The 26,945-nt window shown below is 55.2% G+C and overlaps 1 protein-coding gene across 1 annotated transcript; it reads left to right on the plus strand.

Moving 5' to 3' along the window:
- LOC122364798 (serine protease filzig-like) lies at positions 1–26,691 on the plus strand. The gene is made up of 7 exons (XM_043335543.1): positions 1–454; positions 6,685–6,792; positions 22,776–23,291; positions 23,701–23,947; positions 24,478–24,743; positions 25,048–25,202; positions 25,466–26,691. Exons 2-7 carry the CDS (start codon positions 6,693–6,695, stop codon positions 25,625–25,627), a joined length of 1,446 nt encoding a protein of 481 aa, XP_043191478.1. The 5' UTR covers positions 1–454; positions 6,685–6,692; the 3' UTR covers positions 25,628–26,691.
- The last annotated feature ends 254 nt before the right edge of the window (positions 26,692–26,945 follow it).

A 26,945-nucleotide genomic window follows, 5' to 3' on the forward strand; every position in this document is an offset into this window, starting at 1 on the left:
GGTGTGCGGGTGAGGAGCAGCAGTGGACGGAGGTGCCCGGTGCCGCGCCGGAGCCGCCGCCGTACCGGCACGGGCGCGGGCGCGGCTCTCGGGCCGACTCACCGCCGCCGGCCCTCCAGCCAACCTACTTTTCATCTGGCGGCGGCGGCGGCGGCGGCCCGCCAGTCGCCCGTCCGCCGCCGCCCAGCCCGGTCACCCGCGCGCGAGTCCGGCTCGAGAGCTCGCGAGGCCGCGGAGTGCAGCCAGACACCGTCGACCAGTGCAGCTGGACACCGCCGGCGCGCAGTGTGACTCGCTCGTGTGACTCCACCGCGGTGACGACAGACTCAGCGGCGCGCGACTCCAGGTCACCGGGTCACCGGTGTCGGCCGACCCCCAGGAGCATCCTGCACCGCCCCGAGCGAGGGCGGCGCTGACAGACAGCGGCGTCCTGCACCCACACGCCGCCTGCCAGGTAGGTGACGAGCCGATCGGTCGGCCGACGGCGCTCGCACCGTTCCGCCGCCCGGCGTCCGTTAGCCATGTGACGCGGTCGCGGGTCAAGGCCAACCGGGCCGGCGCCGCTACCTCCCTGGCCTGCTGGCCTGTATTTGACGTCCTGGTGGGAACCTGTCCGTGATTATATCGCCAGGACACATACACCGGCCGCCAGCGGGTTAGATCACGATCGGCGGGCATCAGTGGTGGGAAACTCTGGAAAGATATCAGCGGGGGTCAAGCGCAGTGGTTCGTCACGCCAGCGGCGACAGGCCGACGCACTGCCGCCCGGTCCTTCCGGTTATACCGGCACGGCTGGACAGGTCCCGAACCCCGCTACGGCGCGTGTCCGTCCAGTTTTCGGCCTTCCAGCGTCATTTTCCGTTCGTTTACATTCCAACAATCCTGTGAGTGACAGCCGCGCGTACACGGTTTCTGCTATACCACTGAGGGCTTGTCAAGTGCGGAAAACTTTAACAAAAGACGACGTTCTTTCATCATCATAATGCGTAGATGATTTAATCATTAGCCCAAAACCGTTTCATCAGCGGGCAAGCCCTGACTGCGCGGCTCTCCTGACCGTTATGGTGCCTTTCTGATATCAGACGGCATCATCGCCGGCTGCCTCCGATGTGCAGTGAAGCGGAGACCCCTCTCGCGAGGCGGCTCCGCTCATGGGAGAGCCGGAGTCGGCAACAGGTGCGTCACTCGCGCCGTGACCTGGTTGACAGGTAGGTTTCCAAATAAACCAATATTCATCCCCTATTGCGATAGGTAAGGACCATGGCATGAAAAGCCTTTTTGCATGTTTCCAAGTGATTTTGGTTGCACCATTCTTTTATTGGCGCTGAATTCAGGCATGTCAGGAAAGCAGCAGACACAAATTTATGGCATGCAGATTGTAGGCATAAAAGGTTATTCGATTTAAAAGTTACTGTGCGTGTAAAAACGTTTAAAAGCAAGGCAAGTTTTGTTAACAAAACGAGGAAAACAGACTATATCCCACAAAATAGCATGCGTCGAATCAACCCTCATTCGTGTTTCTCCTGATTCGCGGCATTCCTACTATGGACGTCAAACCCCTTGAGACCCCACTTTTTTGCGATTATTTTTTAATGCGTCAACTCTCGTTGACGATATTCTGGTAATGTATGTTTCAGAACCTGCCGAAACTTTTATTACTAAGGTATTTTGACGCCAAACGATTATGAAAGGTACTTCTCGTTCACTCGTAATGTTAAATTCCACGGAAAGAATCTGCTGTTTGGGTAGAGGCTACGCACTCATGGGGCGGAGCCACGTAATGACGTCAGCGCTAAGCTCCGCCCTACCCCTCCGGCGCTCCTTGCCCGGCGACCGGTCACTCGCGTCTCGCGCTCCATTCAGGCTTGATGCTGGGCGGTAGCTGGTAGCGGTAGCGGGCGCTGGTAGATGACATTAAGAGCAGATGGCGCTGGTGGCGGGGATCGAGTATGGCCGAACGCAAGCCTCTGCCCGGGCCTGAATTGACCTTAGCATTACGAGTGAATGAGAAGTACCTTTCATAATCGTTTGGCGTCAAAATACCTTAGTAATAAAAGTTTCGGCAGGTTCTGAAACACACATTGCCAGAATATCGTCAGCGAGAGTTCACGCATTTAAAAATTATCGCAAAAAAGTGGGGTCTCAAGGGGTTTGACGTCCATAGTAGGCTTTTGGCGCTATTGCGATCCCATATCACTCCTACATATAGGTATGCAGCAGGGATGACACGACTGATCGGTGGCCGCATTTCGTGGCTTCTCCCCGGCTCTCCTCGCGCCGTGGCCGGCTCCCAGCATTGTCCGGCGGAGTGTCCCGCGGGGTGCCGCGCCACGAGCGACGAGCACGGTCAGTCGGATCGTGACGCACACACCTGTGCCGTGCTCGGAGACCTAGCGAACACGCCGCCGCCGAATTTCACATCGATTTATCGCTCACAGGATACCACGCCGCCCCGACAATTGAGAGTTGTCGCCAACTTTCACGGAATTGTGATGACGTCCGGCACAAAAGGATACATTGTTGCAGCTGTTCCATTCTCCTGGTGAGAAAACAGCCGAGAAATTCGCATACCATATGTTTTTATGAGCCAAATGTGCGGGTCGGCGCACGCCGGACGCACTCTCGTCCTTTCACCGTTCGGCTGGTGCCCACATCCGATCCGCGGTGTTACGAACTGCGGTCAGGGGTCGCGCAGTCGCCACTTTCCTGAGCCGCTCTCCTGACCTGCTCAGGAAGCTGGTCGCGCGCTCGCCTCTCGCTGCCGCCTTTTCTCTGCGGGAAGTGAAACCGGCACCGTGTCGGTGTCGACCTCAGGGGACCGCGGTCGGACCCGGCGGTGGCCGCGGTCGGACCCGGCGGTGAACTGGCGCCCACCGCCGCCGGCACGTGACCCCGACCTCGACAGGGAGACGGCGCGTGACACGTAATGCGTGGGTCACTGCCATGGTGAACAGCGAAAGGGGCGAAAAAGGAAAGCCAGTGGTGGGCCGCCGCCTGCCAGACGCGGTGGTGAGGGTAGACCAGTCGCTGGCGAGCGGTGCGGAACGGCCATCTCTGGCATCCGTCCTTTTCTCTTTTCTCTTGTTTTTCCACACCGATCGTATCTGCAAGTGCCCTCCCCGCTTTTTGTTTTTCTTCCACCTCACGCTGTTCTTTAAACTCCTTCCTTTAGTTCCCCGAGTCGCTCTTTTATTCGCTTCCTCGCGCACCTGCTGTTGGAGCTACAGCATCAGCTACTGCTCCCGCATACCGGCGCCCCTATTATCCAACCAATTATCCGGCGGCCGCACGTGAGCGCGCCCAGCAGCACAGCAGCTCCCCTCGGCGGCCGGTGACGTCACGGCGGGCTCATTAGGCGCTCCGAGGGGCGGCGCCGGCCGGGAATGGGGTCGGCCGGCCGCCGATCGGCCGGCCCGGCCCGGATTTCCGTCTCCGCGTCTCCCTCTCAGGCTCCCGAGCAGTGCCTGCTCTCCGGCGCGGTGACGGCGCGGCGGTGTTGAAACCCGGTGCCGTCGGCCCGACGACGGCCGCGGCCGCCACGTGCCGTAACAGTTACTCACTCGGCGGCCGTCTCTAGGTCGCGCCGGTGGACCGCGGCACGCGCGCCGGCGTCCTCCGGGCCCAGCGGCACCAACGTCCACCGATGGCCTGCGGGAGCTCTGTGGTGGGAAAGGAAAATCTGCCTCAGGAAAGCATAATCTAAGGGATGGCCCCACGCATCTGTCCAGTCCAGACCTATTCAACGAAGTCAAGGTCTGAACAATCTTCTGAGCTGTTTTGCTCGACCTTGAACTGCTCTCAATGCATGAGGAGCCTCCAGCTATCCTTGCGCATTCCCATCCTATATCTCGCACCATCCCATGCAGTGTTGTACCGTGCCGTCCCGTCCAGTCTGCAGCGTCGTCCCGTACCGCACCGTACGAGTGGCGGTCCGACCGTACCGTTCCGAACGGGCCGGCAGCGGCCGCGCGGCGCAGCAGCCCGATAATAACACATGTCCACTGCCCGGGAGCTGGGTAACGGTGACGTCAGATTTATCTACCGGGCGCCGCGGACGGCCGGAGCCGCGGACGGCCGCCGCGCCGACCGCTGACGGCTCGGCTCCGGCCAAAAGGTGAATTACAATGGGAGCCCAGCGGCGGGAGCTGCGTCATACGACCCCCAGTTCCGACCCAATTCACCCCTTCCGATGCGCACTAGCTGTGCTTGCTTTCCCTTCTATTTTCAATGCCGGGCTTTGCAGCGGCTGCACCACGTTTTGATGGCGATCTCCAAGCCGCTTACCATACACCCGTCTCGCTGGGTGCATAGCGGGGTTTTCTTCCGTTAACCCGAGTGGCTGCATTCTGCATGTGTGAGTGGCGGTGAACCCTGGAAGAGGTCAGTGTCACAGTAACACAGTGCGCCGGCCTCGGCCGTACAGCCTCTGACATAGGAACCCCGCTCACCACCGTGAGGCGAAATACAACGTGTGAGCCTGTGCTGAGCTCACTTCCAGGAAAATAAGACCATGACGTGACTGAGTTGCGGCAGCACGGGCATTGTTAAGGCACTCAGTAAGATCTGCCTTGTGTTTAGGGATAGCTTATTGTTTCAATCTCCGATTCAGCTCCAGGCGGTGATTTAGTCGTTCAGTATGTCTGCCAGCCAAGCTTGATTACTTTTTTAAGTCGCCCCACGGTGACTCCATCCACCGTAAACATACCCACAGTTTGTCTTCGTAACATTCGACCCAAGCTGGCCCCGGCCCGCTGCTGGTGCTGGCCCCGGGCAGTGGCAGACGCCGGACGATCGCGGAAGGGACGGCGGCTGTTTCAGCACCGGCCGGCGCGCGCCTCTCGCGCCCGGGACACGTGGAATAATCACAGGAGTTGCAGGGTCTCCAGGCCACCGACCCCCCGCGCCCGACCCGGCCGGCCGCCCGGATAGCGACCTAGGCCGCGACGCAGTCGCTCGGTCAGGGTGTTTACGGGCCGGCGTTGAAGTCACCTATTCAATGACCTCTTCTGCGGGTCTTCTGCGATAAGCGGCTCTTTGATGCATGCTTTACTACGCAGATTTTTCGAACATAAATGATCGTAGCATGTCGTACGGAAGCCACTCAATCCTGTGCAGCATCGCGTTGCAGATCCAGGTTACTGCATTTCCTGCGTTGCAGTCTCCAGTTACTGCACAACGCTGCGTTGCAGTCCCCGTGCGTCGGCTGGTTTCTGCGTGTCTAGATTACAGATAATATGCGATAACACCGTAAACTTTTAGCAGCTATTATGTGATTTTGTCGGTAGCTGACAAGATACCCTTGTTTCAGCCATTATTTATTAATTAGGAAATATTTTACAACAGACTGTGGATGGAAGTAGCCAAGCAAAAGCGCGGCTGCGTTATGATAAGCTTCACCTCATCGTAGAGCATCGTTTCTTCAAACCTGCCGCATTTTTCCGGCAGCGAGATGAGAGATGTCAGTTTTAACAGCCAATATTGCAAGGCGCCTTGACGGTTGTGTTACTGCGTTTGCTGTTTGTCTCGCTGGCTGCAGCGGGAGTGACTCCTTGGGTGCCGCCCATCCTGGCCTTCTCATCGTAAACCCCAATCACTTGACATGCCTCAGTATCCGAATTATTTACACGAGCCGTGGCGCAAAACAGGGCGTGTGTTCGTAGCGACTGAACCAGTCTGGCTTCATTCTCACCGAATAATATTCGCCCGTGTATATTTGTGTTCCACTTCTATCACAGCTGTGAACTGGAATCCACCATGGTCAGTCAATAGACCTTGCCTCGTTCCTGAAAATCGCCGGGAATTTCTACGCCTCGTCGCAGCTTTCTCTCCTGTGGCCACTGTTTGATTGAAGTCTTGGACCTATGTTTATTGCCTTTACAAATTCGCATGCCGTGTTTGCGCTTCGCGGCGTTTTCGTGTGAGTGTGTTGGCATTAGCGGCCTTGGGGTAAATCCAAAACCGCGTATGATATCGTGTCCTTAGCCTCCCAAAAGAAAAGTTCCAATTGTCCGATCGTCTGCTTTATCAATGTTCTCCGCTGTTTGTGTCCGTTTATTTCGCCCACCAGTCCCCCTCCCGCCATCCCCTTCCCCCTGTCCCTCCTGGTCCGTGACCGACCCCGCTTCCCACGCCTCTCAGGCCGCACCGTCACCGTTCTCAACGTCACTGTTCGATTTCGGCCGCCACTTTCGACGGCCGGTCGGCAGCGCCGGCGGCGGTCCTCGAGCCGGTCAGCGGGAGGCCCGGGTAGCCCGCTGGGAGCTCCTGCCTGGCCGGGCGCCGATCGGCCTGCGGCGGCCAGGCGCGCGCGGTACCGCCCATCCAGGCCGCGCGCTGTGATTCTCGGATCAATTCGGTCACAGAGACCGAGTTTATTGGTTAGTTATGGTGAATCTGCGCGGTCACAGTGTATTTTAGTCGGTGAGTGTTGGAAGGAGACCAGTGGGCCGGAACGCAGCGGTGGCGAGAGCTGAAAAGTGTCGGTCTTTAGCATTTTCAAAGCAAAAAAAGAAAAATGCAGGTCAAGGCCCTGGTCTTGGGCTCTAATTTCATAATGAGCAAGCTGATGATCAGCAATGAAGCGTGGGACTGTGGTTTTGGCTATCTTACTTGTCCCATGATATTAGCCGCCTAACGATATGACAATTCAAAACCACCCCGCGCTGACGGTGATCTGTGTTCCAGTTGGCGTCATGCGGCTGGCGGAGCGGATGAGCGACTCTGCCCTGGCGCGAGGGCTGCTGGTGGCAGTACTGGTGGCATCAGTCGCCGCCAGGAATCTCAACAGCAGAGGTGAGTGAGCTGCTGTTAGCCAGTCGCCAGCGCTCGGACAATAGGTAACCACCCCGCTGCCCTGCATCCTAATACAGCGTTCAGTGTGCTTCCTACAGCATCCCCTTCGCCAAGCACACAAGCTGGCTGTGTCCACCGCACAGTCAGCGCCCAGCTTCCTGGCCGCCGCGTATAGAACCGTTCGATAATGACATCACACGGACACGCGTTCCCAGCGTTCTGCAACGCACGTGACACTTCCGCGGGTGTGGCTACGTCATCGAATTGGCTCGCGGTGAAACGCATTACCCAACGCACGAAGCGCACGACAAGAATGATTGCCCGCGGCTGTTCCCGACCACGGCCCATTGCGTGGCGCTCGGCACGCCCGGGAACGGTCGCCCGTCGGCTCTGCGTGACCTCTGTGGCGTCGGTGGGCAGGCGCGGTCATTGAACAGACAACGGCGCGAGGGGCAACGGGAAGTACAACCAAACTGCCGGGAGAAGTCAAACTGTGTGGGGATTTGTCACGTTTGAGTTCGGTAACGATTCAATGAGATCAAAAAGATTAGGATAGGGTGCGTAATACCTAATAAAAAAATCCTTCAACCAAATAAATCGCATCTTAACGAGTAACTACTTGTCGGGAGTCGCTGACTAAAATTAAAAGCTACTGCACACCGCTGGAAGCTGCTGGGCATTGCTTGAAGTGTTATTACTTGCGACAGCATACCGAGAGCGCCGCTTGGAGTGGCTGGAGTGTCTGACAGCGCTGGAATCTGCAAGTGTTCAATTAATCAGATTTATTATCGCTCCTGAATGCCGTGTTGATGGTTCCCAATTATCGCTGTTCGCGCCGGAGCGCCGCCGAGGGTCGCTGACCGCTCCTCGGTGTTGCTGAGCGCGCCGTCCTCCGCTGACACAGTGACCGGCTGCTGGGAGCGTTCCGCAGCGCTCGGCACCGCGGCCCGGCGCGGCTCGCATGGCACAGCGCGGCGCGGCTGCAAACTGGGTCGGCCGGCGCAGCGGCGCGCGCTCCTTGCAGCGAGTGGCGCGCGGCGAAAGTGGCCGCGCTCCCAATAGAGCCGGCGCGCGATCTGAGATGCGCGTGGCGCGGCGCAAGCTGGCGGGGTGCTGAGACGAGCGGTGAGCAAAAAGGCGCGCCGGTCACGTGTGCGTCTGGAAACCGGGCACAGCCGCTGACACAGCTGACACAGCTGACACGGCGCCGCCGTCATCGTGGCCACCGCCGCCGCTCGCGCCGCCGCTGCTTTCACTTCAGCCAGCCATGGGAGCCGATTCGGCGCTGGGAGAGCCCGTCGCAGAATGGATGTGGCGACGAGGGCGGACATGTGGGACGGGAATGGACGGCCCCGCCTCTGGGAACTGGAAGCTGGCGCACTGCAACTCATTCCACTATGAGGTCGAACAGGCAAAAGTGGTCATGCGGATGTCAAGAATTGCATGCATAGTTTACATTATAATTTTATATCTTCGATATGCATTAAATGCCAGCCTCAGCACGTTATTGCAGTTATTGCGAAACGTATCAAGCCTATTTTTACTGAAAAAAGTTCCCTTTCTAATGATATTTCGTCTGGCGTTACCAATATTGATTTGGTAGTAGTCCGTTCATTAGCGGATTTCACAACGGTTTCTAATCTGCTGTTGGTCCATTACAATTTCACGATGGTCGTCCAGCTGCTTGGAGACACCTTAGATGGTGAGTTGCGTCTCTCTGCGGCACTTTGCCTGATGGGACGGCTTGGCTGACCGTGACACAGACAGGGCCCGTCCATCCGCCACGCCCCGTCCACACCTACGCTCTCGCCTCTCTCTCTCTCTCTCTCTCTCTCTCTCTCTCTCTCTCTCTCTCTCTCTCTCTCTCTCTCCGTCTCTCCTTGGTCGCGTCATCTGCCACCACCACTCGGCTCTCAGCGCCCTGCGTCGTGAAAGCTCGCGCCCGAACTCCGCCAACTCCTAGCCTGTCCCACATGCGGCCGACAGCGGGGGCGGGGGCGGGGGCGGGGGCGGGGGCGGGGGCGGGGGCGGCCCAGGAGGCCGGGTCAGGTCACCTAATGGCCAGGGACACAGTCGCTGGTTCCGAGACTCTCCGGAAGTAACGTGCTCGACCCCGGCACGTGGACGGTTTCTCCACAGCGTGATGCTATTCCATCGCGAGTACGGTTGCGAACTTTCGGTGCCCATCTCCATGCAATTTACCCATCACAAAGGTAGACACCCATAATTTGCCACACATCTTTTACAATGCTGCCCGTTGCTGCGTATGCCATGTCATCCTGCATAAATCATCCACCATGTTCCAACCGTCACATTTAATGTACCATATGTCATCATCCATCCATCAACTGTCATCTGCCATGTGTCACCAGTAATCCAACATCCATCAGCCGTCATCTTTCACTGCAGTAACGTGCATCTCTTTATAAAACCATGGGCTAAGAGCACTCCTCCGCTCGACGAAGAGCCATTTTTGGCCGCATGTCCAGCTTCATTGCTCCTTACCTCAACCTCGCTGCTATTTGGCCATCTCTGCCTTCCGGCATGCCACCGCCATCACCTCGCACCCCGCATCCTCTCGTATCCCCTCCCCCCACCCCTAGTCTCATTCCCAGACGAATCACGACACCCCGTGCGGTCTCCGCGGCCCCAGACGGGTCGCTGTGTCCTGGTAAGGTATCTGGCCCAGGGCACCTCGGCTTGGGCCGGCTCTAAGAATGCAGACCGGCGTGGAGCGCGCCGTGAAAACAGGTCACTACTTATCAGTCCGGTGTGCCGGCGGCGGCGGTCGGGTGCGAGCTGATCCTGCTCACATCCGGGGACTGTCTGTGGGCGGAAGGGTGCCTGCTCGGTCTCTGAGTAGGCACGGAGTAGCGCTGAGCCGCCAACTGGCGGGGGTGTCGGCTTGGGAGGATGAGAGCCCCGGCCATCGGTAACTCTCGGCACTGGAATTCCCCAAGGCTCGTGTTCTGGTGTGCGGAACGTGTGAATCATGCCACTATGGTTTCACGAAGAAGAGCAATATGTAAGTAGGCAATATGTGATCCAGGGAGCATTTTCCGATAGCGCCTATGCATGCTCGTTTTTAATGGTCTACTTGTGTATAGCTCCAGCCCCCAACGCAAGGAGCTGCAAGTGACTGTCGAAAAGTGATGATTGATCGAAACTTTCACTATCCCTCCAAAATGTTAGGAATATGGGAGGAAGGAACTATTACTCAGCTATTCGGACAGCTCGATCGGAGAAAGCTGGGCATTGACATGAATTATGCATTGGAGCCGACATCATGTGCCGATCATGCATATGCATTCTGGACGTCTGATTAACGCGTGATCTATGATGGCTGTTCACAATCGAGGAATAATGTTTCAGTGGGGTTATCTGCTGAACTTTGACTCGCCGTAGCTACACAACAGCACTAACCGCCGTAACCGTGAGGGGTGAATAGTGAGAAACTTCCTACTGTGAAGGGTGCTTCTTTTGGACTTCGCGGCATATTGAACCAATTTCGAAACTTCGACCAGCATAGGATTAACGGCTCACATAGATATTTAAAAAGTATAGAAAAGAGACATATTCCGATGATCCGTTTTGCAATTCAGCTATTACCTATTCGTCATAAGCCATTGAAATCAAGGTCTAGCCAGGTCAATGTCATCTCAATGTCAAGTCGGGTCATTACAGAAGAAAAGGTCAACGGCATACTACATCTGACTGCTCACTGCCCAGCCACCCCCGATGGCTGCTCAATCACATCTACCAGGTTGTGACCGCCACCCACCCCTATAGGCTGGTCCATCTACCAGGTTGTGACCGCCACCCACCCCCATAGGCTGGTCCATCTACCAGTCTGTGACCGCCGCCCAGCCCTATAGGCTGGTCCATATACCCAGCTGTGACCGCCGGCCAGCCCTATATGTAGGCTGGTCCATATACCAGGCACTCGGCGCTATAGGCTGGTCCATATACCAGGCACTCAGCGCTATAGGCTGGTCCATATACCCGGCTGTGACCGCCGGCGGCCAGCCACGCACCACGTCACCGCCGGTGAAACTCCTGGGCGCGCGCCGGCCGCCGCCTATGGAAATAGGTGCCGTGTATGGCGGCTATCGGGGTCACGGCGTGTCCAGCCCGCTCCGATGGACGGGCCGGGCCGACCGACGGGACGTGTGTGAGAATCCGTGGAAAGATATGGACTTTGGTTCGCATCAGAAACTTTGTATACCTTTTCAAAATTGTTCCTGGGAAATACTAGAAAAAAAAAAACGATGGCACCAATGCAAACGTACAGAATAATTGTTGCCTAGCAAGCAAGTTAAATTGTATCTAAACCATCTGCACCATCCCTCATTCGACTAAGATCCCTAAGATAAGACGCCCTGGTCCGACTCTGCGCATCGACCGCCGACCGCCGGGGGTCGCCGGGTCGTGGCGGCGCGTGGGAGACCGAGAGGCCCCGGAGACACCGAGCGGCGATCGAAAGTGGAAGTGGGCCGCGCAGAGGCTGACACCATGCCGAGAAAGTGGTCTCCGGATCACTGCCGCAATTACTGATGAGCCAGGTCTAAGGACGACCGAACCGCAGCCACCCGAACTTTTTGTCGGCTCGTCAGCTCAGGAGCAGTAGCTATAAACCCCGCAGGTAGTTTCTTCTGATGACAGAAGCCGGTTTACTGGTAAAATGTTATGTGTTAAACGGCTTTGATTCATTAGTAACAAAGTCACTTGAAAAAAAATTTCAAAACTTGGCAGATACGTGCAACATCCTTGGCACTTGGCGATAGGTATTGCTAAATTCGCTGACGCCGTTTGGTAAATTAGTATAGTTGGTATAATTCAATATCAAAAGGCTTAAAGTTAATAATGTCTTTAACTTCAATTTGGCTTATTATACCGAAAATGATATTATAATTTGCGAAGGAAATCCTCAAGAAAGCCCCTGTGTATCGGCACCCGAGAGTGGGCGGCTCATGAGACATCCTGCACCCTTGCCGGTTATTATCTGCACCGCTGGCTCAGCGCAGCAGCCTACTTTCTGCACTGGTGCCGCTCGCAGTGTGAGGAAACCCGGCAGAACGACACGGAGTTGAGCGAGTGCAGGATTCGCACCGGTGCCCCCGGCTCTCGGCCCCGGCTTCCTGCCCCTGAATCACCGCCACCCGGTCCTAGGTAATGATTACAGAGGCAGTATACCGTACAGCTGCAGAACGCGTTCAGATCCGTGAAATATGCGCGCAACAAAACCGGACCGTAAAATTACGCACCAAACTGCAGAACGATATGTGGCAAGAGAAGTGATATGAGCAATTCCTGGTGTCACCCTATCCTTTCTCCTGCCTCGCCCAACTCCGCGTAATTGTCGGTTCGCTGGCTGGTGTGTGTTCGGTTAATTGGTGCACTCCGCCGGCACGGCGCTCGGCAGCAGCTGGACGGGCCACGCACCGGGTCCAGTGTGAGCGTAGTGACAGTGTGCCCGGCAGCTGGGCGATCGGTCCCGGTGAAACGTCATGTACCGTGATGCTCCATCATTGCCCGACGTCACAGCACCAGCTGCAGCCCTCCCCGGCGCGGCGGTCGGGCCGACGCACCGGTCACCATCTAACGTGTACCGCCACAGTGCCATGGTCGACGGCTGGCCGGGCTGGGCGCCGGCGTCGATCGGACTGCGGTACACGCAAACAGCCACGCCCGATACCAGCGCAGCGAAAGTCATGACGCAAACCTGCACTTTGGAAATGAACGGTAGATTGGGCCACTCTGCGGTATTTGGTAAAACTCCTGAGCTACAAGTTGTCGCATTTAGTTCGGCAGTCCTGATAAGGAGATATCGAGCCTGAAAAGTGCTGACTGGCACGTCTGGCTGAAAGTGAAGCGCTCTGACAGAGCCCCCGCTAGCGGTCTGTGCCGTTTCAATGAGCGTTTCTGATCGGCGAATCGGCCGGCGCAGCTCGCCAGTTGCGCGGCGCAGCGAAAGTGAGCGTCTCTGAGCGGCGACCGCCATCGGCCAGCTGTCTGGCCCCGGAGCGATCTCTCCGTCCCTCCCCTCCCCATCTTTCTCTGCCAATCACACCAATCACTAGTCACCGTCCAGCTCGACATGGCTGTTCCTTCTCTCGAACTGGACGCAATGGATTACAATTTCCACACGGTACGCAGTTGAACAATGAACATATTGGGCGTGGTCGTGTGAACGTCTACGAAAGCTAATTCAGACAAACAATGTTACAGTTGTATCGGATATAGGTAAGCAATTAAATGGTTTACACAATAACCGAAGGTTTGTTGTCAATAGTTAAAACACTATTCTTTAGAATTGTGTTTTTCTATTGAAAAACAAATCTGAGTTCCCTGACAATTTGGCAAAAGTAAGCGACATCGCAGTTCACATGAGAGTTTTAATGAGAATTTGCGTCACTGATATGACTGTTCGACAAATTAATCTAATTATTGACCAGTGAGTTGCACGACAGAACATGACATCAGGCGAAAAATAAGTGGGTTAACACTTATCATACCACTGGGTGACTAGCTGACTATGCCTACCACAAAAAATGGCCTCTCGAAAGTCACATGCTTTCGGGATCGCGACGGAAGGGTGCAATTCTTTCCTTAAAAGTGCAAGTGTCTCATCACTTCAACCCTCTCATCTTGAACGATCTAAGCGCTTCAAACTTTTTAAGCCACAATCAACAGCGACCCGAGCCGCCCACACCTCCAAAAATAGCACTTTATCTGCCTTATAAGGGCGAAATGGAGGGTTTCGACCGCGTTTCCCAGTTCAAATAGAAACGCCGCTGCGCGCGCCGGCACGTTCTCACATAGGAAGCGCTAACAGGCGTGACGCGCCGCCGGTGTCCCAGTTCGGCGGAGTGGCGGCGGCGGCGGCGGACGGAATATTTACCGAGTCCCACAGCCGCGGAGTGCACGGCACCGGAACGGCCGGCCACTCTCCGTCCCGTCGGCCAGTGCCAATACGAAACGCGGCACAGCGAGAAAAAACCAGCCGACACCCAGCTCAGCAGCAAGTGGGCAGTGGCGGCGGAAGGTATTCTAGGATAGGGGTGCAAACGATATTGAAGCGCCCCTTCCCGCTGGGCGCCCCTTACCATTGCCGGGCGCCCCAGGAGAATGGATGTTACACATCAACACCAATATGCCTCCCAGTGAAATGAATTATGAATGTCGCCTTTCGACGCCGGTAGGCGCCCCAGACACCAGTGGATTTACTGCCGCCTTAACCCGCGCCCCGTAGGGCTACCGGCGGACCCTACCACCCGTAGGGGGGGGGGGGGCGTTTCGGCCCCCCTAAGATCTCGGAAAGTTACCGGCCAGTTTTCAAAATCAAACGGCGTTCGATAGCCCCACCCGGGATCTACCTTGTGACCAAATTTCATTGACCTAGGTCAAACCGATGACGTCACAGGTCAGGTCAAAGGTCAGATTTTCACCGTTCACAGACATTTCAAGAAATGTGTTGTGAAATCGAGTTAATTGGTAATTTATTGAAAACCATCGATGGTACATTGTTCGTCAAACACATACTTTGCTATCTGAGGTCACTGATACCAGGTCAGGTCACAGCGAGGTCAGGTCACCGGGGTCACAATATGGAAGTGTCGTGTGATGCATGTTTTATGGTCCATTTTACATGACAAATGCGATTATGTGGGTTAGGCAGCCTTTGGGGCCAGCCTAGGTCACGTTTTGGTGAAGGTCAGGTCAAGGTCAGGTCAAATTAGGTCAAATTTCAAAGTTGATATTTTTGCATAAAATGGGTATCGATTCGATGCAGCTCGTCACGGGGAGTCTAATGGTGGTCTTTGTTTTGCTCTACGAGGTCTAGAACTGCCAAAAATTGAGTTTGGAAATTTGACGTCATCATTTTTGAACAGTTTTTTTTTCGCTATAACTTGGCCAAAAAACGAGGTATCGATCTGAAATTTAGCATGTAGATAGAAGACGGTAGGTCCTATCACATATATTCCGGTTTTTTTTTTTGAAACTCAAAAAACGTTTTGGATTTTTTGGCTAATATATAAAAAAGGCTTTTTTGATTTTTGGGGGTCAAAACTCATAAATTTCAAAAATCTGAGATAGCAGTTTTGTAGCCCTGTCAATTCTACACCTTTTATGTTTGATCATTTTTCTGTATCTTCAAAGCTGTAGGAGTGACAGGTCTTCTCGCGAAGGTCTTTTTTCGGTCGAAAATGACAGAACATGACGTCATTCTGACGTCATTTGTGGCCAACCTATCATAGCCTCTGGAAAATTTTTGGTCACAATGTGTAAAATTGATGCCCGGAGGGGTCCTGAAAGTTTGGTGGCGATATCTGAAGCGGTTTAGGAGATATCGACCGAAAAGGACGGGGGGGCCGTTTCGGCCCCCCTACGGGGCGCGGGAACACCGATAGGCACCTCAGTGAAGCGAATGCCGGCCTATACCACCGATAAGCGCCCCGGACGAATAAATACCACCCGTCAACGCCGATAGGCGCCTCAGTGAAATTAATGCCGCCCCAATCTCCGATAGGCGCCCCAGGTGATACATGTCGCCCATCAACACCAACGGGCGCCCCATTGAAATGAATACCGCCCTTCAACACTGGCAGACGCCCCAGTGGAATGAATGCCGCCCCACAATGCCGATGACTGTCCCTGCACTGGAAATCAGTTTCGCCCCTATACAGGCGCCCATAGAAGTTTGCAGAGTGCTATTCCTGGTCATAATCATCTCCCCAGTAAAAAAAAAAAAAACGCAAAATACGCCCTAGCACTAGGGGTGTAACCGCCCATACGGACAGTGCAATTTTACAGGCCCCAATCTCGGACCTCCCTTAACATTCATATGTTGTAAACGGCAAACCCCCCCCCCCCCCAATAAATGTTACACAAACTAATTTCCTCTCGCATATCGGCCATCAGGCGCCCCTTTTTGTCGCATGGAGCCTGCAACGCTATAAGCTCTCATATGTTCGTGTTGGCGTTCGGAGGCTATCGCCTTCAAAGACGTCTCCATAAATGTTTCTTTTTCGTCCCACACACAGGCGCCCCTCTTTCGCATGCAGGCGCGCCCCTCTTCCGCATGGCGCGCTTCTCGAGTGGCTGCGCCCTCCTAGCCTTTATCGCCTGGCAAGATTATATTCGACAGGGTCGGCAGCATCTGCCTTTGTTTCGGATAAGGATGCCCTCCACTCCTCAACATATCAAAAGATACTTTTCCCACGTCATTGCCACCCTCTTCGTGTCAAAAGTGCCTTTATCAGTTGCGGTGTCGGACTGCTCAGCTTTATGGCTGCCGCACCTCTTAACTTCCTGCCTTCTCTACAGATTTTCGAGGCGCCCCTTTCCATAGCTTTAGGGTGCAGCTGCCCCCCTTACCCCCCTGCTTCCGCCGCCACTGCAAGTGGGTCAGTAGTGGAAATATGCAGTGCCGCTGGATCTTTCCAAGAATGTGAGGAACACCTTCGCAACTGAAAAGATATAGTTAAGGCTTACACAATTTTTTTTTCTGACCCAACCCAACACGGCAAGTGTTGTAGTTAAATCGGTGGAAGCATGAGGGTTCAGCCATGGATTGGTATACTTCATCCATGGTTCAGCTATATTTAACGCATTTTCTTAAAGGAAGACCCCTGCAAGGCACACATTCCTCAGCAAGGCACCTTTTTCGGGACGAGAAATGGAATATCTTTGCCTAGGGCGATCGTTCGGCCGTAAAAGCTCCTGATTTGTTCTTGTCTCAGCTCAAGCTACGAAACTGCTATTCCAGTTCAAAACCCTATGCTTAAAGTGAAATATTTCCTTTAAGCTTGGCCGGGTACTCAGTCTCGTGAATCAACAAACAACTGCCCTTACGTCCGATAAGAATCAAACACAAGTGACACAGTTTCAAGGATTTACTCCAGATTCAGATCTACTCACGACCTATGAAGCACTCCCGATCTATGAGCCATGTGAAAGTGCGATAGTGCACGCCACTTGTGCCGCTCGCTACCGCCATGGTTCTGTGATTTCCGAACGAGGAATGCACACGGAAATGCGTGTCGAAGATAAGCAGAAGCACCAGCCACTTGGCACGGAACAGCGTTTCGCTTTCCACCAATTCCTTATCTGCAGCAAGGCCTCCGCCTCATGGCTTTCTCGAAGCGGGAATGTTCCAAGATAATGTAAATATGCCGATACTATTTCAAAAAACATTTGCTGCAATGTGAAAGGCTGCTGCCCTTCCTGCTCTCGACAGGAGCAGGCAAGTTGCAAGTGTCGTGCACTTTTCCTCACTGTCCGTTAACGGACGTTTCCCTCTGTCAGCTGGCCGCACATTCTATTCTACCGTCCATGATGAATAACGATATTGCACACATGGCTCCCTCATTTCTCAACAACTCGTTCTGAACTATGTAAAAATCCTAATTGACAGATTTGGCCGATAAACAGCATAGGTATAACTGTTAAGTGTTAATCACTTAAAAGCTGACGGCTTTCCGAAACCGCAAATGCAATAACTACTTGTAAGGAGAAAGGTGGTGGTGAACTGCATTGGTAACCATTCCAGACGATCAGTTTGAAGATAAAATGTTTAAGTATGTGCCAACGTGATAAGGATTAGGCAATGAAAGTGAAATTGCAGCTCCTATCTTTGGCCGTAAGTCACCGTATGCTGACCTATGGACTGGGTCGGTGATTGGCAACAGCGTTAGTTAGAGGACCTCAGTGGACGGTGGACAGCAGGCGGTGGGGTTAGTTAGAGGACCTCAGTGGACGGCGGACAGCAGGCGGTGGATAGCGGACGACGGGCAACTACCGGCGAGTGGCGGGCGCCAGGAGACAGGCCGCCAACTGCAGGCGCTCTGTCGGCTGATGTGGGCCATATCTGACCGTCAGAGATCGCCGGGAACTGACAAATCGGCCAGTGGAACAGAGCCACTCGCCGTGTGGCCAAAAGGCACACTCATGGTGATGATATGGTTGGTAGTATGTACATCTTCACAACGAAATGGATGCATTGCCTTGAGACGCTACGCAATATGCATCATGCGGGCATTGTCGCATGCCGGGCTCCATACTTTCTTAGTAAGGACCGGCTCTTGTCTAATGCTGACGGCTTTTCGACACCAAAATCCCGTCAGAATGGAACCAACCGATAGGCCAGTATTCTTCTTCGAATTAACGGACGAATAACGTCCGATGAGACGGCCTCGCTCGAGGCCGCGGTCGGTCGAACATTCGGCTACGGTCGACCGACTTGTTAGTAGGTGGCATAGGCTTTGTTATCATCGTCTGATCGATATGCCAACATCAAATGATGCGGCTGAATAGGGTGAGAGGCTGTCAAGGAGGCTCAAAGATGGGGGAAAAGGTTTTCGAAACGAACCATATTGCCAGTTGCTGACAATGAGGTCGCCACAGCATTACTTGAACACAAATAACTGAAATCGAATGAATGTAAAAGCGTATTCATGTGGCCACTGACTATGCCAACTTTCTTCGCAAAATGCCATTCCCGTGATCAATCACCTTCCCTCGGTCCCATGCCGTCAACTCTTTCGTTTTCCCTCTGTCAGCTGGCCGGCCGCTGTCGTCGCTCGTGCTGTGTTCTGTTCGCCCGGCTGACCGCGGCGGCCCACCCAGCTCACCCGGTGCCTCTCACCGCCGAGAGTCGCCAGTGTCCACCGGCATCGGGGCCAGCGACAGGAGCTGGAGCGTGTCGGCACCTCTGAGAGGCGCGCGCGCGCGCGCCACCCGTCGCACGCGCGCCGCCACCGCCGCCGGGATGTGCGGTCGGCCGCCGCCGAAACTGTGCCGCCCACACGGCCCTGCGGTGGGCGGCGGCGGCGGCGGCGGCGGCGGTGGGTTCACCGGGCGTGTAACAGTCGAGGCCGGTGCGTGAGTGCAACGGAAGCCGTAATCACCTGCACCGGAGCACAGCCGCAGGGCTCACCCGCCGAGAGTCCATTCGCGGCGAATGCGGGTCATCGGGACGGCGCGCTGATTGGACACGGGTGACGTCACTCGATGACGTCGGCTAATGATGATGATTCGGTGAACGGTGGATGGCGTGATCTCTGTGAGGATCGCGGTGGTGGAACGGGCCTCGGACCAGAGACGGACTCGGGTCACCAGGTCATCTCCGGTCCCGTGGAGAATGAACTAATCGCTATCGAATGAAGACCCTTAATCCGTGGGTCGGCTGCTCTTCCGTGAGTACATAGATGTTTCGACAATTCGCAGAGTTGAGAGGTCGTAGTACTGTTCGCCATTGAAACATGAATGGCTGAGGTCTGCATCAGAGCACAACAGTGTGCCACCAAAACACTGAAGCCGGGGAGCTGGAGACTGCGACAGAGCACAGCAGAGTATCACCACTAATCCCTAACTAAAGCAAGGCTAGCTGAAGACTGCAGTAGGGAACAACAGAGTATCACCACTGACCGCTATAGCAAGGATACCTGGAGGATGCAGTAGGGCAAAACAGGGTAGCACCACTAACACGAGCAAGGGTTCTTGGAGACTGCAGTAGGGGCACAACAGAGTAACACCACTAACACTAGCAAGGGTAGGTACATGGAGACTGCAATGGGGCACAACAGAATACCACCACTAACACAACCACGGGAAGCTGGAGACTGCAACAGGGCACAGCAGGGTATCACCATTAATCACTATATACCTAGCACGGGTAACTGCAGACTGCAGCAGGGCATAACAGGGTATCACCACTGCCACAGAAGAACGGATAACTGGAGTCTGTTATAGGGCAAAACACAACAGGATATCACCAAACACCGAAGAATGCAATAGAGCACAGGACTGTAGCACGAATATATGGAGACTGCGTTATACACAAACAGGATATCACCAACGAAATGCAATACTGCACATGAATATAGCGCAAATGCTGGAAACTGCGTGGGTACATACAGCCAAAGTGAATTTAGACATGAGAAGTGCCAAAGCCTAAAGCTGAAAACCGTGGCGATAACTGGGCTTGTGGCTGACATAGCAATGGTAACCAGTAAGCAATGAGTCTCAGTGACTGTAACAGGACAGTATATCCACGCCTGGCAAAACGCCTGCATGGTGCATTGTACCGAGCCACATGCAGATGTGTGCGAGTGCATGCAACTATAACTGTGCAGCACGGATGCAGAAGCACGCACGCTACGAACCAGCCCGGTACAATGTGCAATTGCATACAGCTCTGCAACGTGAAAGTATGACTGTATATGGGAAATGAAGTCTGACGACATTGTCATTTCCTGTCACCATTCGTTCGCTGACGCATGGTTCCGCCGTCTAGGACACAGCCTGGGATGCAGGGGAGAGAGAACTGTCTGTGAGAGGTGCCCCTCTCCCTCTCGCTCTCTAGAGCCCCTCCGATCGGCCGGCGGTACTCGGTATCAGAAACATACCGGGTCAGCGGTACCGGCGACCGGGCCGATTGTCCCCGATCGCCGCCCTATCGGCGCTCCCATCAGGAACCTCTGGCAGACTGCGCGCGCTGTCCCAACTCAGGGAAAGTGACGGCCAATTAGGAGGGCAGCGTTGTCTGCCCACTGGCGGTGGCTCGTTAACAGCGGCAGGTCCGGAAACCAGCTGTTTACATCTCCCAGCCTCTCAATCGGGCACTTATCTATTGTGCTTCGCTGATGACTCTGATTACCTAATGCTTGCGTCTCATGGTTATCATACACCTTCTGAGTCTAATATATCTACAGGGCAGCAGCATTACGGACGCACCATCATTTTACGCCGACCGGTAATATACCAGAATTGCCTAAAATGCGCAGGTATTTTAATCCTTGACTTGAAAAACCCTGACATACCTCCAAGCACCGACATTCTTGTCCTCAGTCTTCGAAGCGAAGTCCAGGGTGCCTTGAGAGTGCTTTCGTCGGGCTTAGTGGCGATTTTTCAAAATTAGTTTACCGAAGCAGCCCGGAGCGTTGCCAATCATCGAGAACACTTATTCAACACACTCCAACTCCACTGAACCGGAACAGCGTTTGGTGACTTTGCCGGGTCCGCAATCCGCATCCCGACCAGCCCGCATCCCAATGCTTCGAGCTTTCCGACAGGGACTGGGCGGGTTCTGATTGGCCAAAGCGGTCGGTCACGTGATATTGTCCGCAGGGCTAACGAACCGGTCATTAGGCGGTAAACGTATGGTCCTGAACAGACCCCGTGCGGGAACCCAGGAAGAGAAGGGGTTAAATCGATGGCCAGGGAAATAAACATGCATTTGTGTTTAATCCCTTTTTAATGCCAATGCTTGGCGACGCTGCACTGCAAAGCACTTGCGGAATATAGCACGTCTGAAGGCGCCTGCCGGTGACCGATCCGTCAGCACCAATGACTGCGGACGCCGAGAGAAAGCCGCGGGCCTGGTGCCGCGGGCTGGGGTGTCCCGCGGCGCCCGCCGGGTCGGTCGCCGCGCCGCCGTCGACTCCGGCGAGCGGGTGCACGGGCAGCGCGCTGAAAGTGGCCATGCCGGCAATGGGTGCCGGGTAATCACGGTGTCCGTCTCGCTTTCGACAGTGGCCGGCGGCGCTGCCCGATCGGCCAGGTGGTCTGGGCGGGCGGGGTGGGTGTGGTGGTAGCGTGACGCCGACACGAGTGACGCCGTCACCAACCGCCCCCGGCACCAGAGTAGGGAAACGTAATGGCAATAACTGTCACTGCCGGCTTATGGGATGCACTCCTCGATATTGTCATCCATCCTCTCCGTATTGTCTTAGGGTAGACCGGGGCAAGTCGCCCCGCCGAGGTAAAACGCCTCACCGATGTTTCTCGGAACTGGCAGAGTTCTGGGGAAACATCCTCTCTTCTGTAAAACGTGCACTATATGATCATATGAGCAGACTGGAAAGAAATTGTGATGACTCTTTCGGGAGATATAGCCAAAAATGTGTTTTTTAAGTGATTTTTATGTTTTGTTGTCAGAAAATGTATCATGGCGTTCTTTTATGGTCCACATCAGGTTAACGACTTTTATGTGTTTTGAACAACTATTGTCTAACGCTTATCATGCCGGGTTGGTTCGTGTTAAATTATGTCTTGCTGGAGTGCAAGGCGTTGTTCTCTGACCGAACTACGTGATGGGGTAAAACGCCCCAGTAGGTCGCGGGGCAAAAAGCCCCTGGGGCGTTTTACCTCATGTGTTGTTCGGGCTACCCACTTTCTAATGTTCGGTAGCTGGCGAACAGTAAGTTTCTATGCCTTTATGTGTATTTTTCTCAGCAACTGGATGGCAAAGGAAGTATTTTGTTAACATTTGCATTGCAATAATTTATTATTTGGTCTTATGAGGTAGGTGAAAAACCTGCTCATACAATAGTGTCATAGCTGAACACCTGACAGGATGGAATGTGCTAACTTCAGTGCCGTGCCTCCAGAGATCTAACGGACCTCTCACATAAGATTTAGCCAACTACCATGTTAAATCTTTAATCTTAAGTATGGGGCTACTTGCCCCAGGCCGTGGGGCGTTTTGCCCTGGGGTAGGGGGAAAATGCCCCATTTGCAGTTGCTTCACAAATCACTTCCTAGCTTGGAGTCCGATCATAAGTGAATGAATTTGAGGGGTGCAATTTAAAGTAAAATGTCCAAAGAACGTATTGAGCACAAATTTGGCCTTCCAGGTGATGTGTGACAAAATTTATGTAGCAAAATAAATTATCTGGGGCGTCTTGCCCCAGGCTACCCTATATCCAACACCAGCCTCGACTTTGAGCAAAAGGAACGCAGAATAGACGTCAGCGAATTCAATTAGAGTTAACGAATGTTTGCCCTACGCGACAGATGAACGAAATTGCGGACGAAAATTGCTCACATTGACCGTTCTGCTTGTGTCGTCACTCGTCACCTGTAGCTACAGTGCCATTTCTAGCTTTTTCGGTGGTCTAATTCATACAGCCGGCGCCACCTGTGGTCGGTGTTCCTGGCAGCGCCACCTGCTTATGACACCCCGCTCCGTCTGTTCACAGCCCAGCACCAGCGGAGGATAGCATCGGCATCACAGACCTTCGAGATCCGGCCACTGCCATGCTCCAACGCAAAAGGAGAGAACGGCACGTGCATGTTCAACTTCAAGTGCTACCAGCAGAAGGGTCTGGTGATCAACACGTGTATCGACCGGTTCATGTTCGGCGCCTGCTGTAAGCTGGACCCGAACCAGTCGGCGGTGGCGCAGGCGGTGGCGGCCTCGGCGACCACCGCCCGGCCGCTGCCCGACCCGGCCGGCCTGGTCACGTGGTCCTCGGTGACGTCCGCCGGCGTGGCGAACCGGACCCCGGCCACCACCCCGGCCACCACCACCACAAAGGCGACAACAAGGAAAACGACAACAACCACAACAACAACGACCACGACCACCACAACAACAAAGGCTACGACAACTACCAAGAAACCAACGACGAAGAGGACTACCACCACAACGACAACCACCACAACCACGACTACAACGACAAAGAAACCGACGAAGAAGTGGGATTACAAGAAACGTGAGTAAACGGGACTCGAGTCGAATAGGACTCGGAACTCTCGGAAACTAGTGGAATGGATGAGTGCACGGTCGAACGTACGGCTAGAAAGGTTTTACGATAAGTCAATATGTTTGTCTTAAACTGCAGCTTGATGATCACTCGCTTCCCATGCACCGTTTACCCCTCAGCACCTGAGCCCGTCGGACCTCAGTAGCCCGTCGGTCTCGCGCCGCCGACCACCTGAGCCATCTGACCCGACTGCTCCCCTCCCTCAGACTGCAGAGTGATCCCCCTGGCGTCCGCCGCAGTGACCTGACCTGACCCTGCCCTGTGACCTGACCTGACCTCCCCTCCTCCAGACTGCGGAGTGATTCCGCTGGCGTCCGGGCGCAGCACCCTGATCTGACCTCCCCCTCCCCTCCCCCAGACTGCGGAGTGATTCCGCTGGCGTCCGGGCGCAGCGCGCTGGGGCGCAGTCTGCAGCCGGTCAGCTCGGCCGACCGGCGCCGGCAGGGGATCCGGATCGTGGGCGGCGAGCCGGCCTACTTCGGCGCCTGGCCGTGGCAGGTGATGGTCAAGGAGGCCACCTTCCTCGGCCTCTTCACCAAGAACAAGTGCGGCGGCGTGCTGCTCAACAGCCGCTATGTGCTGACGGCGGCCCACTGTCAGCCAGGGTGAGTGAGCCGCAGGACGGAGTTGGGTCGTCTGATATCACAGAATCTAGGATGTGACTCAGTGCCTTCTGCCGTCAGCGTGCAGTGGATTCAGTGGTGCAAACCGGAAGCATGGTAAATAGAGGAAGCTAGAGCTGATAGTTTTATTTACCGACTGATTGTCAGGCAGTACCTAATTGTGAGAAATCGGGATCGGGAATCAGAGGGAGAGTGGCGTGAAACAGACGAGAGTGAAAGGGTTGGACTTCCGCTGCAGCAGCTGCGCCCCGTTTCACCGCAAACACGCTCCCGGGCCTCGGGCTAACAGCGAAGCAGACAGGGCGGTGTGCACCAAATGACACTCAGACAGTGTGTAAGCCATGCACTAGATGCACCGTCACTGCAGCCCTCTTCAGCACTGCACCATTCGCAAAGTATGTTAGACCACCACCTCCAACCACCTGGGTAACGAGCTGGGGTAATGCATCTCGGTGCTAGCTTCCCTCCGCCCCCACTGACGCCGTCTCACCGACCTCCCTGCGCTTCCACAGGTTCATGGGCACACTGATCGCCGTATTTGGCGAGAACGACCTCAGCGCCACGTACGAGCCCAAGGCGTCGTTCCAGCGCAACATTCGCCGCATCATCGTCCACAAGGGCTTCAACCGGCAGACGTTCAACAACGACCTGGCGCTGCTCGAGCTCGAGAAGCCCGTCACCTTCGACGAGCACGTGGTGCCCATCTGCCTGCCGGGCAAGAACGAACGCTTCGAGGGCCGCATGGCCACCGTCACCGGCTGGGGACGCACCTCCTACGGTACGTCGGCTGGGGACGGGTATACCTATGATAGTACGGTCGCTGCCCTCGGTCAGCGCAGGCCAGGATTAAGGTCACAGAGAAAGCCAATCGAGGCTTTAATAACCACGCTGCGGAGCTTAGCCTCCCAGCGCAATAACGTCCACGGCCAACTTTTGCGGACGAATATCTAGGGAGTGTAATCGCGCGGAAATGATTTGCTGTGAATAGCACAAGCGTCACGCCGTGGAAACATTTAGGGCGCATTAGCCGTCCACCTGCTGACCCCAAACATGGTGAGGTGACGAGTGGCGTCTGTCGGCAGGCGGCGACGTGCCCTCCAAGCTGATGGAGGTCGGAGTGAGAGTCATCACCAACGAGCAGTGCCAGGCGTGGTTCGACGAGTCGGGACGCTCGAAAACCATCCGCGAGGGATTCCTCTGCGCCGGCTTCAAAGACGGCGTCATGGACTCGTGCGAGGTGAGTGTGGTGGGGGCGCGGGACGTGGGTGCTGGGTATTGGTATCGGGTCACTGTGATACTGGGCACTGCACTGGTCTGGACTGCTGATGCATCAAGAGCTGGGGTGGGTAAGGTTTGGTAAGCGATTTCTCATCACAGGACCTCAGGACCAGTATTATTCGCGTCAAACCGTGTGTCCATCTGTGTCCCTGTGCCGATCTGTTTCCCCTCTGACGTCCTGGCCTGTGCCACCTCTGACGCCTGAGTCTCTCTGCGTTCCAGGGCGACTCTGGCGGGCCGCTGGTGGTGCCCCGAGGGGACGGCCGCTGGGTGCTCGCCGGAACCGTCTCGCACGGCATCGAGTGCGCCAAGCCCAACCTGCCCGGCATCTACATGAGGATGCCCTATTACAGGGACTGGATCGATAAACACATAAACAGCTAGTGCGGCGGCCACTCGGCGCGGCGCCGGTGCTCAATTCGAACTGTGATGCCGCTCCGCCCCACCGGCGGAGCAGAGGGCGGGGGACGGACAGAGCGGGAGCGGGCGGGGACAGCCGGCGCGGAGCCGCCCGCAGAACTGAGCCGGGCGGTCTGAGAACACTCCCAGTGCACCGCCGCGTGTCAGTCCAGTACTCCGCCCAGCCACTGCGGACCAGTGTGAGCTGCTTACTCGTGCAGCCGGCCGCACAGAGCTCAATTAGGGACGCCTTTACCGGTTCCCCGTGCCCTCCGCCATGGAGCCTGTCGAAACCCTGCGCTGGGAGAACAACAAAGATCGGCCGTGTGGACGACCTCATGCCAGTGACCCTGGGTAGCAGTGACACCAAGCTACCGCCCGGGACACGGCGAGCCCTCGCAGCCGGTCCACCAGCCAGTCACGTCTTTCTGCGGCGCCGCCGAGACCTCCTGAACCATCAGACAGCGGCGGCGCCGGCCCACCCAGCAGTGACCGCCCGTCGGCCAGGCTGGGGGCAACGGAAAGGCAGCAGCAACAGCAGCAGGGTAGGATACTCCGCCAAATCCTTATACAGAGACTGAGGCGAGCCACTAGCTCGGGCCATATTGAGGCGGGACGATTAGACAATGGTTGAACTGCGCTCCGGGGATGTACCCAGAACTGTGCGTGCGAGTGAGTTGGTGAGTGAGTTGGTGAGCGAGTGTGAGCGAGTGGAGAGTGAGAGGAGCCGACCGATGCCGTCGGCACCGTTATGCGTCTAGGTGCCAATGATATAGCGCACCGCTCGGCCCTGCCGCCGGGACAGAGCAGAGGGCGAGCGACAGAGCAGCGGAGCGCCCACAGCACCACTCGGGTTACTAATATATTGTTTGTTATATCTATGTGAGCCGTGGCGGCACCAGTCATGGCCTTATTATCGAGTAAACTGAGTCAACCAGACGGTGTTTTAGACGAGGTGGATGCAAAGACACAAATCGAAACCGCTGACCAAATACATACAGGGGACGCTTCGAAACCGGAATAAATGTCTTCGAGCCAATATCGTCAAACATTCGTGTTATTGGAGAAAGCCCAACATCCATCCATCCGTGTTTGCGAGACACGAGGCCTCTGAAAAAGCAACGAATAATCACAAAGCAACGCCGAAACAATGCAACGAAGAGAAACAAAATGCTTTAAAATGATACAATCTTTCTTTTCGACGGCTTAATATCGATACCATTGCTATTGGTATCAATATTGCAAACGACTTGCGTATGTTTATCTTATCTACATTCTACCCAGGTACATAATTGCAAAAGAA

This window comes from Amphibalanus amphitrite, unplaced genomic scaffold (genome assembly GCF_019059575.1).
Source record: "Amphibalanus amphitrite isolate SeventyFive unplaced genomic scaffold, NRLGWU_Aamphi_draft 000698F_arrow, whole genome shotgun sequence".
In the NCBI taxonomy this organism is placed as follows: Eukaryota; Metazoa; Arthropoda; class Thecostraca; order Balanomorpha; family Balanidae; genus Amphibalanus; species Amphibalanus amphitrite.

Bases quoted from the DNA above. Each gene is read 5' to 3' on its own strand.
- LOC122364798 (XM_043335543.1), top strand. From the start codon at position 6,693: ATGCGGCTGGCGGAGCGGATGAGCGACTCTGCCCTGGCGCGAGGGCTG. The intron at 24,744-25,047 runs GTACGTCGGCTG...GTCTGTCGGCAG, and splicing joins CTGGGGACGCACCTCCTACG to GCGGCGACGTGCCCTCCAAG. The intron at 25,203-25,465 runs GTGAGTGTGGTG...TCTGCGTTCCAG, and splicing joins GCGTCATGGACTCGTGCGAG to GGCGACTCTGGCGGGCCGCT.